The sequence below is a fragment of the Amaranthus tricolor genome, chromosome 8 (genome assembly GCF_026212465.1).
Source record: "Amaranthus tricolor cultivar Red isolate AtriRed21 chromosome 8, ASM2621246v1, whole genome shotgun sequence".
NCBI classification, from domain to species: Eukaryota; Viridiplantae; Streptophyta; class Magnoliopsida; order Caryophyllales; family Amaranthaceae; genus Amaranthus; species Amaranthus tricolor.
The window spans coordinates 10,856,515-10,878,121 of NC_080054.1; the positions used below are offsets into that span (position 1 = coordinate 10,856,515).

The following is a 21,607-nucleotide window of genomic DNA, read 5'->3' on the forward strand; positions in this document are numbered from 1 at the left end:
GTGAAATCTTTGCACTCCTGGATGGCTGTGACCTTAGCTCTCCAGCGTTCATCTTGTGGAAGACTTCTCAGTATTTTCCTAACTTGTTCATCAACGGGAATAATCTTACCAAGAGAGACTAGTTCGTTAGTAATGTTTGTGAACCTGGTAAACATCTCTTGGATGTTTTCCTTAGGTTCCATAACTAACCTTTCATATTTGGACATTAGGAGGTCTATCTTGGATCGCTTCACTTCACTAGTACCTTCATGGGTAACTTCCAGCAGGTCCCAAATTTGCTTAGCAGTTTTGCAACCCATTATACGATTGTGTTCATTGGGTCCAAGACCACAGTGAAGCAATTTGATAGCAAGAGCGTTCATCTACATCTTTTGAAAATCTTCTTTTTCATATTCAGTGATTGGTTTTGGAATAGCTTCGTTATTGGAGTTGATGGTCGTCACCTCAAAGTCTCCAACTTCAATAACTCTCCAAACTTGATAGTTTTCGGCCTTTATGAAGATTTCCATTCTATTTTTCCAGTAAGTATAGAATTTCCCATCAAATATGGGTGGCCTTTGTGTGGAGTACCCCTCTTCCATGCGCTCGTTCATCTTCAACATCTCTTTGGGAACAGGATACTGCTCTCAAGGTTCCTGATTAAATGAAGAACAGGGCTCTGATACCAATTGTTGGAATATGAAGAGATGATCAAATGCAACAAGGGGGGGGGGGGGGGGTGAATTGTTGTGTATTGAGTTGTACTACGTTTTTGCTCTAACTTGCGAAATTTTAACAAACAAAACAAAACTTAAGCTTAAGAAGCAAGAAATAAAAAGGAGACAAAGATTTTACGTGGAAACCTTCTTGGCCTAATAAGAAAGAAAAACCACGACCTCCCGGGATTTCAAAATTCTCACTATGTTTAGGCAATCAATTATAATTACACAAAACAATGTTTGCTTCACTTGAAGCTTCTCTACTCTAGGCCTAATTCTCTTTCTCTACTTCCTCCTTCTCTTTCTCTTCTCACGTTTCTTTTCTCTATTCGCTTAGACTTCTCACAAGTCTAATTACAACAAAACACTCATTAATCCTTACAAGGCCAATTCTCAAGAGGATAAAAATTAAAATAATTACTTAAGAAAAATATAATAAATTAATTGGCATTGGAAAACTGAAAATATTTTTCTTAAGATGATCTCCCTTTAATGGACACTCTTTTATTCTCTTGGATTGATACACGGTTTGAGCAAAGTCCCTTCTATTTATAGTGGGAACAACCTGTAGTTTCCTCAGACATACCTCCCACTACCGCCACGTTCTCAAAACAAAAGGTGGTGGAATTATGAAAGTGTCCGGCTGTTATTTGCTCAAAGAAAAATCAGTTTCCTTATGCTAAAAATAGTATAGGAGTTAAAAACACAAGATCCTAAAAAATAGGAGATCTAAATCATAAAAAGAAAAAGTCTTTAGGCTATTTTTAGATAACCTAAAAATAGATTTGCCAATTAACTTACTAATTAATTTAAGCAATTAAATTAATTCTAAACCATTACATCAACTTAAAAACAGAAAATAATTAATTCGCAATTTTCCAGTCGATGTTATTCTCCAGACCTGCTACGTAGGAACAGCGTACTGTCTCCAGCTTCAACTTCAGTCAGAATGTTAATTTTAGGAACAGTAGACTGTACGTCTACTTTGAACATTATAACACTTATCTAACATCTTGGACATATTAAGACATGTACATCTTCCACGAACCAAGTCATAGGCTTCATCAACGATTTAAACTAAATCGGATATACACCTACAAAACAATCTCTAAAAATATGTTTGTTTATTTAAAAGTGAAGTCATCATCAAAACCTTAAGAGGCCAACAATGTTGATTGGTATCTTTATGATATATTTATTTCTTTTCTAAATAATAGGGTGATATTTTTGTAAAATTTATATTAATCTTTAAAATAATTAATCTATTGTATAAATTAAATCATTATTTTTTTACTGAATTTATTTAACATTTATATTGAACTTCAAGTGTAGGTCTTCATTTCTTAGAGTCATGTAGTCATCGTAAGAATTTATTTATTTTAATCATGCTGTATCAATATTAACTTATCGCAAGAATTTATTTATTTTACTTATATTGTATCAGTATTAACCTTTTAACAAATCAAAGTTTTTATCTTTCAAGTGAATAGCACATTAATTCTATGAACCATATTTAATTTACTACTTATAAAGTTTTTAAAATTGTTATATACACATTTAATATATATAAAATATGAAAAATTAGATCTTTTAGTATACAATGTTGATTTATCGATTAATTTATTTAACTTTTTCATGTAAGCTAAATTATTTCATAGTATTTCAATCGTTGAGTGTGTTTACTAATTATATTAACATGATTTTGGATTAGAGCCATTTAATCATCGCAGCTCATGCGTTTTGTTTTATTAATATTATGTTTATACAATATATTGTTGGATTTTAAATGATAATAATTATTTACAAAGTTTTGGTTTAAAAGGATGAAAATTTTGATATTATTGCTATAAATTATGTAGTGGTGTTATTTATTGTAAACATCCTTATATGAAAATTTGAAAATGTTTGATTTGTCAAGGATTAGTAAATAAATAGAAATTAATTGCTATAAATCATTGAAAAGTTAATAAATAAGTAAACAGATTATAGTTTTGAACATAAATGATTCCAAAAACAATAATAATGACTTAACATGAATCCATTATTCTAAAAACACAATCCACCTAATGCATCAACTAATAAAAATAAACTAAAAAACATTGTCTATTAGAAGTAATAGATTTAATTTATTATAGGGTCCTTCTCCTTCTTCACAACAATATGTTTTTTGCTGGTAGAACACTCAAGATCACTTATGTCATATATGTTGTCCAAACCTCTTTTAGCATTGATTTGATCCTCAACTGTCTTCTTATTTGTGGAATATTCAGAGTCACTAATGTCAATGACCTTCTCCAATCCTCCTTTAATTGGTGTTTGAAAGTTGCTATTTTCTGTTGGTGAGTCAAAATTCTGCATTTTAAATAATTATGTTCAATAATGTTTACATATACTTTTATGAACATATCATATTATACAAACTAAAAAAAATATGGGAAATTATCAACGGTGCCCTTGTACTATTGAAAAATTACAATGGTACCCAACTGCATTTCAGTGGTACCCCCCAATTATATGCTAATTACAACTGTGACACTATTAATCAATTTTCCGTTAAGTTGCCGTTAAATCTCGAATGACTTAACCATGGTTAGGTTCTTCTTCTTCCTCCCTTTTCCTGCTCTCCTTCCATGGCAGCTTAGTATGGAATCTAAGAGACGGATACTCCATTCTTCAAACCTTTAAGATGAGCTTCTAGTATTAAACCCCCAATTATCTCACCCAAAAACTTCATAGTTCAAGAAAAAATTAAGAAAAAGCTTCCAAATTACAAGACAAGACAACTCCAGCATAAATTGAAAAATTCAATAATCTAACTAGTTTATTATAACATCAAGACAATTTGACAACAGGACAATACCAGCATTCTTAACTTTAACAGCAACAATTTGAACTCTGAAATCAACACAATCAATTCTTCATTACAAAAATGTACGAATTGAGAGTAAAATCAAACAAAATGCAACATTGATTCCTAAAACAAACCTTGATGAAACTAATTTCGAACGAGTAAAGAGAGATGAAGAAGAAGAAGAGAGAGAACATGAGGCTGTTAAGTAGTAATTGGAGACCGCCATCGTTGATTAACAAGAAAAAATGTGGAACTCGAATCAAAAATGTGAAAAAATACAGATTAAAAGAGAGACAAAGAATTTACCCAAAAATGGCATGAACTAAATTAGGGTTCATGTTTTACAATTTCACATTTTTTTTGAGGAATTAGCAACCCCAATTTACACAACCCCAACCTTAATTGTGATAAATATTTTCTTTTTTATACACAAATGGAGTCTGCGATCAGGTTGAATTTGTAATTGAGGCATTGTTCTGTTTGTTTTTTTTTTTAATTTTTTTTTGGAAATATTATTATTGTGGTTTTACTGTTTAGTGTTGTTGTTTGAGTGGAATTAGTCCTGAATTGATTGCTGATTATTGGGTGTGTTTCTATATGCAGCAGCATGAAGCTAATTTCAAGAAATTTAATGCCGAGAAAGAGCTTGTACTGGAATTAGGATTACACTGAATTAGAAGGAATTGTGGGGTTTTGTAAGTGTATTTCTAATGCAAAGATTCAAAGACTAATTCCATACTAACCATGGAAGTAGAGCTGCCATGGAAGAAGAGCAGCCATGAAAGAGAAAAGGGAAGAAGAAGAAGAAACTAACCATGGTTAGGTTTTAACGGCAACTTAACGGAAAATTGATTAATAGTGTCACGGTTGTAATTAGCATATACTTGGGGGGTACCACTGAAATGCAGTAGGGTACCATTGTAATTTTTCAATAGTACAAGGGTACCATTGATAATAACCCAAAAAATATTACCTGCATAATATCTTGATTCATAGAAGTGGAATGTTCTTTTGATTCAACAGAACTATCATTTTCCTTCTAATTGAAAAATTAACATTTAGTAATTTGGTAGTTTAATTTATATATTTATATATGTAAAATGAATAAACTTGTATCATGAGAAAAAAGCTAATACCTTTTTGGAGTACAAACATTGGCAGAATTTTAAAATTAAATCTTCATCATCGGTGAGCTTACTTACTGAATATGACTTGCTTTTCTTTTCTATGTTAAAGTATTTGTTAACTTTAAACACAAACAAATACATTTTATTGATGAGTTTTTCCAACTCCTCTGGAAACGTCTCAGTATCAATTAACTCTTTAGCAGTAACTTGTAATTCTTTCTTCACTTGTGAATCAAAAAGAACAAAAGTGAATTGCCCAACACCATCCGAAACACGCACAAAAATCTTGTACCTTTAATTCACATTGATGGAATTTAGATTAGTTGAGTGTATTGTTGAAATTTTAGTTGTTTTACTTGTTAATCAATAGAAGTCAAAAGCGAAAAATTTTATGCAAATTATTTACCTTGGCCAAACAATTAGAATAGGTACTTTGCATGTAAGACAACTCATGGAACCATCTGACTCTTTTTGAACAGCATCAAAGCATTTGTAACATGATGAATAAGACTATTCATGCTCACAATCAATAGATGTGATTGTGCCATATGTGACATAGTAACCTTCCTGTAGTTTACAATTTGCATACAATTCAGTGGTTTAGTTTTGTATTTAAGATTCTTATAAATTAAAGTTGTAAATATAACCTTTTGCAGCAGCACTATATCCTTCAATTGCACAGCCTCATGATTATGAAGAAATATTAATTCTGATGATTTTAAACTGTGATTAGACTCATCAAGCAATGACCGTTGAATTATTAAACCGTCGTTGAGTTTCCTTCTATTGAATGAAATAAAACAGTAATTGATGATGGATTTTGTTTGGTATTTTAATTTGGTACATGTTTAATTTGGGTCTTGGTATTAATTTCTAGATTTTTCAGATGCACACATTACTAAGCCGCCATGCATAACTAAAGCAATGATGTAAGATCTGAGCCAATAAAAAAGTTTTAAATGATATATATACCTGTTTTTAAATTCGTGCACTTCATGAATATCAGGTTCAATGGTGAGTCGCGTTATGAACATTGAATTGGTCAATGATGTCGTACCTAATACATATGGATAAACAGTTATTAAATAAGATAAGTATTTTCTTAATCATGCAACATTCAAACAGGTTATTTTAAAATGATTATTACCTCTCCATAATTTGACTTTTGCATATTGAATAATAATCACAAAAGATTTATTATTCTCTGGTTTGGATAGGTAACTATAAATTTCCTCTGCATATTGTTCCCAAAACCTTCATGAAATTTGGTTGTTCCTACATCAAACACAAGGTTTAAATAATTATTTAAACTCCATTTTTCTGTAATTTCATTTTAATAAAATATGATATTAAAATGACTTACTCCTCATCTATCAATTCAAGGTTGATTGATAATTTGAAACCATCATTTACATTACTATATGCAATTACTTCTGCAATTATGTCTGTGTAGAAGAAGTAAAAGGTTAATATTTATGCTATTTAATGTTTTGCAATCAGTTCAATGTATTAGAATTGTTGGTAAACCTGTCAATACTGTCGTGTCATATTTCAAAGCAAGTATGTCATTGAAATTGGGAAAATTAAATCGGTCTGCTGGAATTGTTATGTCATTGCAGTTTCTTATGACAGAGTTCTTGAGAAAATTATCTTATGATTGTGTTTAGTTGGTTTATGGTCTCCAATATTTTCGGTCACTTTAAACCTTGTGATATAGTAATGTTCTCCCTCCTTGATTTTATCTTGATGAGCAGATAATACATACTTTGAGATAATAGCTTGAATTCTAGTACCCTGTAAATTAACATTTCATCATCAGTTAAATAAATAGTAAACAAAACCAAAACATGTAAGATAGACTATTATGTAAAATTGTATTCGCTAAACCTCTTCATCAATAAGAATTGTATGGGTTCCGTTCACTTCACCATTCTGTTCATATGTTTTCCATTGATAAATTGGTTTTATTTTTATTCTCCATGTTCCGGTTTCTCCCACAATATTTCTAATCATGTGCTAGCATCGAGCCATATGGATAATTTGTGCTAAAAAACTGAAATGAATGACAAAGGGATAAAATTATTCAAGTGTTTGATAGGTGAATGACAAAGGGCTAAAATTTTTGAAGTGTTTGATATGTGAATGACAAAAGGTTAAAATTTTTCATGCATTTATAGCATGAAAGCCGGGTTCAATAATCCTAAAATTCAAATATATGTTTCCATACCTAATGCCATAAAAATTTTTGTACAGATTTCATAGTATTCTAAATTGTGTAAATTATAAAATATATACTGCATCATATTATGTTATTTTTGTGTTATTCTCAAAGTTAATTTTGTTCTATTCCCAAATTAAAATCCCTAAAAATAAAATCCTCTCAATTTTTCCCCAAATAGAACCCTAAAAATCAAATTTGGACTTCACTGATATTTTATTGGTTCTCTTATGACTTGTCTGATCTGATTTAATATCTAAAATCAGTATAATTAATTTTAAAGTGTGTTCTAAATAAATTGCTTTATTCATGTTTTAGAGAAGTATTCGTTCTGTTTTAATCCTTAAGTGTCTCAATTACAGATTGGTTGTTAATAATTTCTGTATTTTAGGAAATGATATTGTAATTATACAGAATTTATTGACAATATTACAGAAAATTTGTAAATATATATTTTATATTGACAATATTACAGAAAATTTTGTATGTTAGGAAATGATATTGTAATTATACAGAATTTATTGACAATATAACAGAAAATTTGTAATTATATATTTTATATTGACAATATTACGGAAAATTACAGATTGGTTGTTAATAATTTCTGTATTTTAGGAAATGATATTGTAATTATACAGAATTTATTGACAATATTACAGAAAATTTGTAATTATATATTTTATATTCACAATATTACAGAAAATTTGTAATTATATATTTTATACAGATTTCACAATATTCTAAATATGTTTCCAAAGTCAATGCTATAAAATATTTTTTTAGTATGCTTTCTCACAATAAAAAACTGATTGCATAGCTCTAAACAATTTTGGAAGATAACGTTTCTGTATTTTAGGCATTCATGTGGGCGGGAAACTGTTGAAGGAGAGGCTGACATGTGTCAGTCTGTTTCTTCATTAGTATAATTAATGATTATTATTATTATAACTATTTTTTGATGAATAAAATTTTATTACAGAAAAAATCACAATATAAAATTCGGGAACATTTTAAGATAGCAAAACATAAAATGATACACCATAATAAGCAAATTATTAGCCTATACAACAACGTATGAAGACAAGAAAGTAAACATGAGCCTCACCAAAGTTGAGTAGTTGAGCCAACATGTAACCTCATAGCATTATAATACACAACAATCGGCAACAGACTACGCTTGGAGAGCAGCAAACCAACAACCCAACAAACGAAATTTGGCAGCAACAACTTAAAAAGTAAAAATTATCATCATACCAGCAGGGTTTATTGTCACCAATCAGCTAGCAGTTATGATCAGTCGACAAAGTAGTTTTCCTTATACCTAATAAAGAAACTCAAGCAAAGCACATGCTAAAAAAAGATTTTACATATACTAATCAACTCATTGCAGTAAAAAAAGAAGTAAAAATTATAACATATCCAATTTAATTATAATTGATTAACTCATTGAGTTTAACTTCACAAATCAATTGTGTTTCCTTTGACTAGAATGAAAACCTTGTTCATCCTCATCATCTTTATCACCCTCAGAAAAAAAAAAGGTTTGAGGTTTTAGCAAAAAAAATAAAATAAATAAAAATAAAAAAAATCAATTGTAATCCTATTTTACTCCTCAAAAAAAATCATCTTCATTGATAAACATTTGAACACAAAGAGTTATAATAGGGAGAGTCGTCAACATCATACCCAGTGTATGCCCCTTATAAGAAACTATGATCAGGATTTAAGGAGGAAAGAATGATGATAACTAATACTTATAAAGAAGAGTGAGGTCAAAGAGTCCCTTGGCTCAAGTAAGATCTTCAAAGAGCGTCAGAACTTGCAACAACTCGGAAAGTTTGCAACTTAGACACACGATCACCTTTAACAACAAATCAAAAATAGAAATAAAAATAAGATGCACATAAAGAAAAAAAATAAAAATAAAATAAATAAAAATAAAAATAAGAAAAGAAAGGTAAAAATATAATAGGGAGAGTATTAGTCAGAAATTTGAATATGACTTAACATCCATGTTTACCCATTCACAAGCATACTTCACAAAAATTCATTTAAGACTATCCAGTCCAGTGCTTTTTATGACCTAACAAATTTGAATATGACTTAACATCCACTATTTTATCTAGGTTTCATTAATTTCTAATTAATTTCTCTACCTCTCCGACAATGAAATTTCTTTAATCTTCTACCTATCTAACTTTGTTATCCTACTAAAAAATTTATTTACCCCTTAAATATTCACCCTAAATCTAAACGGAGCCGGAGAAGTAAAAAATTTCAATGTTTTCTAATCCAAAATCATGTGTTGAAAATCGAAATGTTCTAACAATAAAAAAAACTACCTATTCTATACCTCCTTTTACATAAAAACTACCTATTCTAATTTCTTTTGCGAAAAACTACCTTATATTACCCTAACGTATGCAAAACACTACGTGCTGACGGAATTCCTTTTTTAACCATCAAGTTTTGGTTTGACCAAACAAGATTTTGCACGTGATATTATAATTGCACTTATGTGACGATTGCTCCACTCTCCATAGCTTATTCCTTTCATTCTATTTGCTTCTTGTTCATGGAGTTAAACTATGCATGCAACAATTTATTCAAGGTGAAGATTTAGCATTTACTCTTCTAATCTATTGATAAGTTAATTATTCTTCAACGATTGCATTAAACCAACAACGTATAATTTCTAATTCTCTTTGCTGCAAGGATTTGTATAATAATCTGCTTCTCACATTTTCTTACTCCTTTAAATTATCTGATTTTATCAATCTACTAAAATAACGAGGATTAGATTTTTTTTATCAATCTAAACACAAGTTCATCTTTAATTTGTTAATAATGGCTAAAAAGAGGAGAGTGGTGAAGAGAATTATATTTGATTATAAATCGGTAACTAAATACGGGTAATTTTTTTCCTTACAATTCTTGATTGTTTGTTATGGTTTAATTGATTGACCTTGTCTTTAATCTTGATTTTTTGATTTTTGCTTCTTTTGTGTGTTTAATTGTAGAAACTATACTACTATTATTTAACCAATGAGATAATGAATCCAATTAATATTAGATCGTTTTGATGATTTTTTTGTGACTATGAATTACAAGACAAAGTATAGACAATTATATTCATCTATCCAATTTAACCTACTCAGCCCCTCAATTTGGTATCCAATTCAAAAAACTTGTATGTCTTGAACCTCCTTTCAGGATTCTCCTTGGTCCACAAAGTTCTCTTTGCAAACGGAGCACTATAACCACACTTATCGACCTTCCATTTTCCTATTGAAGAAGATGAGGGCATGGTTTGAATGCAATAAATAAGGAAGAAGATGTACCAGTTAGATAATAACAGGGGCTGAAATCTACTTCAAAATATGAAAAATGTATTTAATTAATAAGGGAAGGGAAAAGAGGAAACAACAGGAAAGTGGAAGGAAAATAAAACAAATATAGAGGGAAAGTTAGATTTAGTAACCTCACGTGGGAAAAACGTGCTTGGTAAAAAAAATATTTAAAGGTCAACATTCGGATCCTGTCACGTGGTAGAGTTTTGCATACGTTTGGGTCATATAAGGTAGTTTTTCACAAAAAAATTAAAACAAGTAGCTTTTTTACAAAAGTTGGTATAGAATAGGTTTTTTTTTTTTTTTAATAATTTTTTCTAATTTTAATGTATTTTTTGAACAAAAAATATGTATTTCATTTTTTCAAATTTGATGTGACATATATCGTTTTTGATAAACATTATCACTAATGTTAATTATTATTGTAAACATTATCACTAATGTTAATTACGTATTGAGACTGTCGCTCCTACTACAAATGCTCTAATTAAATACATCATTCCCTTTTTAATCCATTGAGTATTATGACTTATCTCTAACCTTTCAATCACTCGACTGAGTTGTTGCCCGACTGAACGGGTTGCTTCAGTAATCTGTTTGGTAGATTACATAAGGGACAGCTAATCCCAAGGCAACTATCGACCAAGACGTTGCTCGATATCTTAACGGGTCGTTGAAGTTAAGAGTATGCATACCCCCATGGTGGCCCTTATTAGGATTGCGCCAATGGAGACCAAATTATCCTATTGGGTACCAATTTTTGATTTTCCTTATGAGGAATATCCTTTTCACAACTCTATTGGGTATTCCAAACCAATTCCTTAAAATAAGTTTTTATCAATTTTTAAATTAGTTATTTGTGACAAACCTAACAAGATGACGCTATATTGTATTTGTAAAGTTATTTAACTAGGAATGTAAAAATGAAATAATAACAAGTATTTAAAATGGAGGAAGCATAAAGTATGAATTATGTACTATAGACGATTATAAAATAGTACATATAATATGAAATAGAAAATAAAAAGAGACTTTTTTGTTTATACTTATGGGGATAAAATTTCCTTGCTCACATTTATTTTTGAAGAGCACGTTTCGAGTCTCCATTGCAAAGTCTTGATGCATGTCGTCAAATGTCAACCACGCTTCAGCATCGGACGGATGTATCATCTCTCCATCTTTAGTGCGGTGCTCTGCATGCCACCTCATATGCCTAGCTGTTGCCTCTGAAGCATACAATCATTGTAATCCGAGGCCCAAGGGGAAATAATGAAATTGTTTCCGCAAAACTTTATCGCCTTTACTGTTTCTTCTCCATCTAGAAGTTTCACAAATATAACAGCAAGTTGCATTCGCATTATTCCCCCAATATATCATACATCTGTTAGGACAACAATCTATCTTCTCAATGGGTAATCCAAGGACAGCTATTTGTTTTTTCATCTCATAGAAGTTGTTTACCATCATATTCTGTTCTGGTAACACTTCGTTCACAATAGCACAAATAACGTCATAACATCTCTCAGTGAGACGATGGTTTGTCTTCAGGTTTGTAAGTCGACCAATAATGGAAATCTTGGTGTGATTTTTACAACCTTCAAATAAAGGACTATTTACAGAACTTAACATTTCAAAGAACTGTCGACACTAAGGGTTTGGATATTCGTCAACGTCGTAACTACTGACACTACATCATACTGGGAAGGAAGAAACTGATGGTAAGTGTCTGGAAATACACTAGCTACTGCATCATGCACCATCTGTGAGTATGGATTTGGATTGTTTAACAATTGCTCTCCCACTACCTCTACAACATCAGATGTTGTTCCTATCTCTATATTTTGATGATATTCCCACTCATAGTAATTTTCAACAAACCCCTCTTCTCATTAGATGTTCTCATATTTTATCTGCCTCCTTATAACAACAAGTTTTAGACTTTTTACAAGGACATCTAATCTCAGAACTCGTGCTTCTTATATGAGCAAAATCTTAAACTAAACTTTTCATTTTTTCGTCGGTTGTACATCCAACTTCTTTCTCGCCTAAAATTAACATTTAACACCTAAGTATAACATAATAATATGATTATTCAACTGATTAGTAAAGTAAGTTAATGACAATAAAAATATACAAAACAATTCATGAAAATAACAATATATGATAACAATATAATTATTCTAATAAAAATTATTAAAGCAAATTAATGACAATAAAAATAAAATATAAAATAATAAAAAATATAAAAAAAACTCAAGTAAATAACAAAGGAAAAAATATATATACTAATTAAATAATAAAATTAAATCAAATTAATGACAATAAAAATTAAATATAAATAATAAAAATAAATAAAACAACTCATGTAAATATAAAAAACAAACCACATAATAGAATAAGTAAATTACTAACCTCTTCTATTTCTTTAGTTTCCGAAATATACAATACACAACAATTCTGCGTCTTATTTATACAAAACATGGAGACAACACGACGATTAGAACCCCATCGCCATGTATAGAATTCAAATTCAAAAAATATGGCTACTAAAGGGCTTCCAAACGTTCCGTCGCCTATATTTAAAAAAAAATATATAAAACAAAAAAACATGTCGACATGGCGATTAAGAGCTTCGTCGCCAACAACTAAAATAAAAAACATTCCGGTCCTCCTGGCGACCATATGGCACCAACCATAACCCATCGCCCACTATTAAAATAAAAATTAAAAAAATACTGTCTTTCCGGGCGACTAAATGGCGACCATATAGCCCGTCGCCATTCTATTAAAAATAAAAAAGAATAAACGCCTTTGGCGACTGATTGGCGACCACGTAGCTCGTCGCCAAAATACTTTCCCATATGGCGACTAATCTGGCCTTCACCTTGCCGTCGCCACTGGCGACCAACCCTTCCCCTCGCTATTTTTCCATCGCTATTTCAATAGTTATTTGTAGCGACCTGGATTGGGAAGCGTATCCGGCAATGGCACAGTGGCTGCTGTCAAGGGAGTAGCCGCCTGCTTCCCCGATTACTTAAGCACCGAAACCCAACTTAGACCAACTGTAGGTTAGCCGGAACCTGAAGGAACGGAAACAGGAACACGAGCTATACGGGCATTTGAAAATCGCACAGACGACTGGAAAAGGGACCTCTCTAGTGAAGAAAACGGCTCCCTCGAAGAACAGCTGACAGGTGACGGCTTCCTCGGGACGGCTTGTATCTTCGCCAGCCTGCCTCTCCTGCCCATGGCCGAAATCCGTTGAGATTCAGAGAGGAAAAGCCGGGCAAGTGAAAATCCCCAAAGAGAGAAGATGCAGAAGAGTATTATTATTATTATTATTATTATTATTATTATTATTATTACTATTATTATATGTTTTAATGACTTAATTATATTTTTAAATATCAAGTTAAATATCAAAAATTTTCATATCAATCAATGACATAATAGAGTTGGAAAAATTTTTAATGACAATGTGACACGTGTCATCCAGACATTTATTTATTAGTTTTTTTTTCATTGTTGATTATTGATTATTGATTATTGATTATTGATCAGGAAATTAGTTTCTTTAGATACACTTATTGTATATGTTGGAATGTAAGACCATTATGAAATCAATACTAACCAACTATTCAAAATGAAAATACTCTTATTTTTGTTCTTTTAATAACTATTTCAAAGGTAACTTAAAATTAATTACTTATGCAAATTTAAATAGCAAATTTCTAAACTTAAAATAACATCAAATTTAACTTATCATACATACAACAATTAATATTTTTTGGTCATTAGATCACTTGAGTTTTGATAACAGTTTAATGAACCAAGTTTTAATTTTCTTTATGATGTGAGATAACAAAAAATTATAGGTTTACATAAGAAAATATAGTGTATCCATAGATCACATATATTTACATCCAATCAACAAATATAACAATGTGTTAATTATTTCCTTAAATATGAAGTGAAGTATCAAAATTTTTCATGTTAATGATAGACAATAGGTTGAAATATTTTTTAATAAGAGTGAACACGTATCACAAGTTGTTTTTTTATTAGTATATATTTTATGGATTATTGATTTATTGATTATTAATTATTGATTTTTTTATTAGTTTTATGATTTTACCGTAATAACCCTCAATAAAGTAAATATTTCCTCTCCCAACCACAAAAACCAAATGACAATGAATCAAATCAGTCAAAAATTAATCCTATCAATTATCAGATTTATAACCCTAATCATATTAAAGCAAATCCACTCAAAATCATGTACAAACATTATCAGCCTTTCCAAGTCAAATCCTACTTTTCATTCAATTATCTTACATACTCAATGTCAACTTAAGCCATCGTAGTAACTCAAAATTAGATATGGCAAATCAGTTCGAATCCGACCATAGTCCTATTTGATCTGAGGAAAATAATTCGATTTGAATCCAAGGAAATAGTTATCCGACTTCGACTCCAACTTTACGATCCGAGTCCGAGCTAGAGACGGACCGAAGTTGGACCTTATTAAAAATCAGACACTCTGACCCGACTCCGACTATGAAGGAAATCCAACTTTTAATTTGACTTTTACCCTCAATATTTTGTTTCCTTTAGAACTCTAGACGTGACTAATTCAAGCTCTCTCTCATATTAAGTAATTTTCGATTTGAAAAACTACTTGGTATTTTTATTTCGATACATCAATCAGAATACGAAAAATCAGATCAACAGAAATAAAATACGCTAAATTAAAAAGCGAGAAAATTTTGTTAAATTGTAGTAGTAGGACTATTTCTCTTGTTAAACTTGAATTTTAAGTACATATATTTTTGTTAAATTTTATTTGAAAAATATATTTTGTTTATTTTGTACGCTTTAAATTCATTAGTACAATATCACAACGATTAACGTTGATAATAATCCGACTCCGCATCCGACTCCGTCCGAGTTGAGGTAAAATTGGAGTTCATATAATCCGACTCCGAGTGGAGGTGGACCTAAAAACAAAGTCTGACTATTATCCGGATCAAAATTGGAGTATGTATAATCCGAGCCGACTCCGACCCATTGCCATCCCTACTCAAAATCATCAAAACAAACATAAACATAAAAAGGGCACAACATAATAAGGAATCAAAAACATGATAATCAATATGAATTTTAAATGGATTATAATGTTGTTAAAAAAAAAAAAAACAAATGTAGTAGTAATAAAAACCAAAGCTCCACTTGTTTACATTACTGAAGATGTTTATCTTAATTAGGCAACATTTTGACTTTTGAACATATTCAACATGTTCGAATGCATAGATATTCAAAATTTGGGGACCTCAATACTAAATTATGTAGTATTCCAAAACTTTTAAATGTTTTAAAATACAAAAGTGTTAAAAAATTTGAATTTGCACAAGATTTTTAAAGAATTTGTCAATTTTTATTCTGCCTTGGTCCTAACAGTGGTACTCCAAAATTTGGATCAGTCGCTTACTCTTACTCCATGAGGCAACCATCCCGGTATATTTAGGATTTCATTAGTTTAGAATTGGCTTTGTTTTTGAAATAAGCAAAAAATAAATCTAAAAATAAATTATAATTTTAGGCAACAAACCCTATAATAAAAAAATTATTAAAACAACATAAAAACAAATTTCCTAACTTTATTGAAAAAAGGACTAAGAAATTTGAAGAGACCAAGTTGTTTGGAGAATTGTATTCTTAATGGAAATGTAAATGAAAATTGAATTATTAGAAATAAAAAGAAAAAAAGAGAAAAGTCTTATAAGCTTTCAAAGGAAGCTTTTCATAGGTAGTAATTAAGCGCCAAAACTATTAGTGAAGGAATAACACGTGGCTTAAGTTTTTATTGTATTATTAGAAGTTATTATTATTATTATTATTATCATTATTATTATTATTATTATTATTATTATTATTATTATTATTATTATTATTATTATTATTATTATTATTATTATTATTACGGATATTTCATGATATACCAATGAGTTTCTTCGAAATTCACCATATACCACATGAAATGTTTTAATTCACCGTATACCATTGAGCTTACGTCCGTTAGCACGAAATACCATTATTATTATTATTATAACTATTTTTTGATAAATAAAATTTTATTATAGAAAAAATTACAATATAAAATTCGGGCACATTCTAATATAGCAAAACATAAAACGATACACCATAACACGAAAATTATTAGCCTATACAACACCTAGTGATGGCCACGGGGCGGGTTACCCGAAACCAAACCGGTGCCGAACCGCTTGGAACCGGAACCGTTTACGACAGGTTCCGAACCGGCCTGAACCGCGGAACCGTGAAACCGCAGGAAAAAAAGTTAAAGGAACCGTGAAACCGCCGGAAAAAAACTGCATGAACCGGACCTAAGAACCGCGGGTTGGAACCGGAACCGGTCCGGGTGAACCGGTCCAACGGTTCCATGGAACCGAAACCGGAACCGGGACCGGTCCGGGTGAACCGGTCCAACGGTTCCATGGAACCGAAACCGAGACCGGTCCGGGTGAACCGGCCCACCGGTTCCATGGAACCGTGAAACTAGCCGTTGGAACTAGCCGTTTATAGCCGTTGGGTAATTTTCTATAAATACCCATCACTTTCAATCATTTTCATTCACAATTCATCTCTTCTCATAATCTCTCTACTTACTCTCTCTACTTAATTACTTAATTACGCAATTATTCTCTTAATTACATAATTAGTCTTTTAATTATTTCCTAATTTAGTTAATTACATAATTATTCTATTAATTATTTATTTATTTCTTAATTCTATTATTATTTCAATATTATCAATCATGTCTTCTTTTTTGAAAAAAGCCTCTAAAAAAGTTACTAAAGTGGCAAAATCATTGCGAGGTTCTAGCTCCAAAAGAAAGGCCACTTCTACTCCGTCGGTATCAACAACACCTTCGATTTGTAATTATAATTATGAACCCAATTATCCAGAAGGGTACGACCCAGAATTACATAATTATGCAGAAGAAGTGGAAAGAGAAATACAAATTGATGAAGAAGAAGAACAAGAAGAGGAACCAACGACCCCTATTGGGATACATATATCTCGACAGTCATCAACAAGATCACATGAAGAACAAGGAGAACAACAACAACAAAGACAAGCTCGTGGTAAACGAGTCAATTTTCAAACTATCGGTTAGTTTTATAATTTTATTCTTCAAATTAATTAAATTTTAAATTATTTATTTATTTAATTATAGTTTTATAATTTTAAATTATTTATTTAGATGAAGATGAACCAGTAAGACAACCTTTTCCGGCAATGCCACCTCCTAGTGGTAGAGCTGTTTCACATGTGTGGTCGTATTTTACAAAAGAACCAACCGACAATCCAGATGTTTTCTTATGCACTTGTCAAATTTGTGAAAGTCAAGGAGTAAAGCCCTTTTCATACAATTTCGCCAGAGGTAAATAGTTTTTCAGTTTTTTATACATACATTATATATTCATATTTTATAAAAATTTATTTATTATGTTTTGTGAATACGTGTTAGGTGGTGGTACGAGATCTTTTAACAAAAATTTGGCAAAGAAGCATGGAATCACAAAAGAAACTCATGCAGCAAGCAGCAGCGGGACCACAAGTGGAAGCCGACAGTGGGACATTCCCAGCACAGGTATGACTTTTAAATATAATCGTAATGATATGATTGATGAATTTTCAAAGTAATGTAATTTGTGATGAATTACCATTTAACCATGGTGAAAGTAGGGCATACGAGCGTCACACTAGAAAAAGTTTGCAACCACAATATAGACCAATCCCTAGGAGCACGCTTAAACGACGCACAATTAAATTATATGAAACAATGCGCTATGAATTAGTAGAAATGTTTAAATCTTTTAATGGTAGGGTTAGCATAACAACTGACATTTGGTCTGCTCCCCCACATTTAGAATCTTATATGTGTGTAACAGCACATTGGATAGATCAAAATTGGATTATTCAAAAAAGAATAATTTCTTTTGAGACAATGCTAGAAAGACATACGGGTGAAAACCTAAAATATAGATTAGTAGAGATATGTAGAGAATGGAACTTATTAGATAAGATATTTTGTTGTTCTACTGATAATGCAACCGCTAACATTAAATGTATGGAACTTTTGTATAACGAACCTGCATTTAGTTTTATCCTTTTGGGTAGCTTATTACACATACGTTGTTGTGCTCATATAGTTAACTTATCTTGCCAAGCAGGTATAAAACAATTAAGAGATTTATTAGATCCAATTAGAGATATAGTGAAGTGGCGTAGGATCGGAAAGATAAAGAGACAATATAAACAATTATGTGACCAATATCAACTAAAAAAAGTGTATTGGTCATTAGATACTCCTACACGTTGGGGCTCAATCAACGATTTATTAAGAAAGGCGATTGCTTATCGTCCAGTTATAACACAACTGTATAGTGAGTGTACAGATAGCTATATATAACTGATGACACATGGGAATTAGCTATAGGTGTACATAAAATATTAGAAGCGTATGACCACGCAACTAAGATTTTTTCATATGTTTATGAACCGAACGTCCACTTAGTAATAAGTGAATGTATTACTATTTTTTATCATCTTCTTAAACATACGCATGATGATACTAACCCATATTTGAAGCCGATTCTTGCAGATATGATGGATAAGTGGAAGGCATATTTTACCGATTTTCCTTATATTTATGGAATTGCAACCATTTTAGACCCATGTTTTAAAACAGAAGTCCTTACTAAAGTAATTGGATTTTACTACCAATCATTAGATCGCCCGCCTAGTGATATACATAATTATGTTGGATCATGTAAAAAACTTTTAGCAGAATTTTATGATTATTATGCTTGTGTATATAACCCAAAACGCGATACGTCTAGGCGTGCTAGCGTTTCGGCACGTCCCTCTTACTATAATTCCGTAATAGCTAATATAATGAGTCAAGATGATAGTTTTGTAGGATCAGCTTCTTCTTCATCCTCCACCTCATATTTAGAATTAGATAGTTATCTTAAACACCACTTTGAAATTGACCAAGGTAGCTATAATATTTTAGAGTGGTGGAAAGAAAAATCTGTAAAATTTCTGATTTTATCAAGAATTGCAAAGGATATCCTTGCAATTCCTACGTCAACAATTGCGTCGGAGTCTGCTTTTAGTGCAAGTAGAAGAGTTTTAGATGAAAAGAGATCTCGTCTTGCTCCACATAGTATTCAAATATGTGTTTGCAAGAAAGATTGAGATCAAGCAGAGATTCGAACACAAGGACTAAGGAATGAAGATTATCAAGACGATGATGATGATCCATGGATGATGATGGATAAATCTGCATCATCGTCAGGAGGAGAGTCAGCGGAAGCATCTAACCAACCAGATGATGATGACGAAGACGAATAGGATCAATCGGACAACGATAAATCAACATTCAACAACTATAAATAAAAGCTATGACAATGAACTACATGGGCTTTGATTCCTTCGGGATACGTAGACAGCTTAGTATTTCTTTGGATACTAGGTTCAAGTCCATTTTCTCCCTCTTCTTTTATTAATCATCTTTATCGACATTATCATTGATTCGTTTCTTATTAATTTATTTTTTTCATTCTTTTTAGTAAATATTTTAATAGCGATGACAACTTGACAAGCAATGAATTTCGCTAATAATCAAGTAATCATCAAAGGTACGTCCGCAATATTATAGTATTTTTTTATTATATAAATATTTAAAGAAAAAATAAAAATGGAACCGATGGTCCGACCCGCCCGTCCCGTGAGTTGGAACCGCAGGAACTGCCTCATGAACCGCCAAGGAACCGTTTGGAATCGCCCGGAACCGGAACCGGAACCGGAACCGGTCGCGACAGGTTCCAAATGGAACCGGAACCGGGTGGAAACAGAACCGGAACGGAACCGGCCCAACCCGAACCGTGGCCATGCCTAGCCATGCCTAACAACAACTTATGAAGACAAGAAAGTAAACATGAGCCTCAGCAAAGTTAAGTAGTTGAGCCAAGATGTAACCTCATAGCACAATAATACATAACAATCGGCAAAAGACCACGCTTGGAGAGCAGCAAGCCAACAACCCAACAAACGAAATTCGGCATCAACAACTTAAAAAGTAAAAATTATCATCACACCAGTAGGGTTTATTGTCACCAATCAGGTAACAGTTATGATCAGTCGACAAAGTAGTTTTCCGTATACCTAATAAAGAAACTTAAGTAAAGCACATGCTAAAAAAAGATTTTACATATACTAATCAACTCATTGTAATAAAAAATGAAGTAAAAATTATAACATATAATGTTTAATTATAATAGATTAACTCATTGAGTTTACCTTCATAAATGAATTGTGTTTCCTTTGACTAGAATGAAAACCTTGTTCATCCTCATCATCTTTATCACCCTCAGAAAATAAAGGTTTGAGGTTTTAGCAAAAAAAAAATATATAAATAAATAAATAAAAATAAAAAAAATCAATTGTAATCCTATTTTACTCATCAAAAGGTTGTGCCAGATTTCATTGATAAACTTTTGAACACAAAGAGTTATAATAGGGAGAGTCGTGATCATCATACCCATGCATAAGAAACTATGATCAGGATTTAAGGAGGAAAGAATGATGATAACTAATACTTATAAAGAAGAGTGCGCTTAAAGAGTCCCTTTGCTCAAGTAAGATCTTCAAAGACCGTCAGAACCTGCAACAACTCGGAAAGTTTGCAACTTAGACACACGATGACCTTTAACAACAAATCAAAAATAGAAATAGAAATAAGATGCACATAAAAAGAATAAATAAATAAAAATAAAAATAAGAAAAGAAAGGTAAAAATATAATAGGGAGAGTACTAGTCAGAAATTTGAATATGACTTAACATCCATGTTTACCCATTCACAAGCATACTTCACAAAAATTCATTTAAGACTATCCAGTCCAGTGATTTTTATGACTTAACAAAATTTGAATATGACTTAACATCCACTATTTTATCTAGGTTTCAATTATTTCTAATTAATTTCTCTACCTCTACGACAATCAAATTCTTTTAATGTTCTACCTAACTAAGGTAGCCCTTATTTGTGATGCAATGGTATTCCCGGATATCGGATTAAATCATACAATAATTAACAAAATTAGATTACAATGAAATTTTAATATTGAAAAAATATTAATGATAATAAGATTATAAAAATATTTATTTGTTTATGGTTGGTAGCCATGGAAGATTCAGACGAGGATCGTCTCCATCGTCCTCTTCCGTATTATGTATGGAATCACATGGAGTATTTTCACTACTCCCATGA

The 21,607-nt window shown here is 31.2% G+C and overlaps 1 protein-coding gene across 1 annotated transcript; it reads right to left on the reverse strand.

Moving 5' to 3' along the window:
• Window positions 1-4,743: 4,743 nt before the first annotated feature.
• LOC130821525 (uncharacterized) lies at window positions 4,744-6,689 on the reverse strand. The gene is made up of 10 exons (XM_057687320.1): window positions 6,564-6,689; window positions 6,382-6,470; window positions 6,204-6,298; window positions 6,040-6,121; window positions 5,824-5,930; window positions 5,649-5,733; window positions 5,324-5,459; window positions 5,083-5,186; window positions 4,816-4,968; window positions 4,744-4,774 (listed from the first exon to the last, which is right to left on the reverse strand). The coding sequence occupies exons 1-10, from the start codon at window positions 6,687-6,689 to the stop codon at window positions 4,744-4,746; spliced, it is 1,008 nt and encodes a 335-aa protein (XP_057543303.1).
• Between the last annotated feature and the right edge of the window lie 14,918 nt (window positions 6,690-21,607).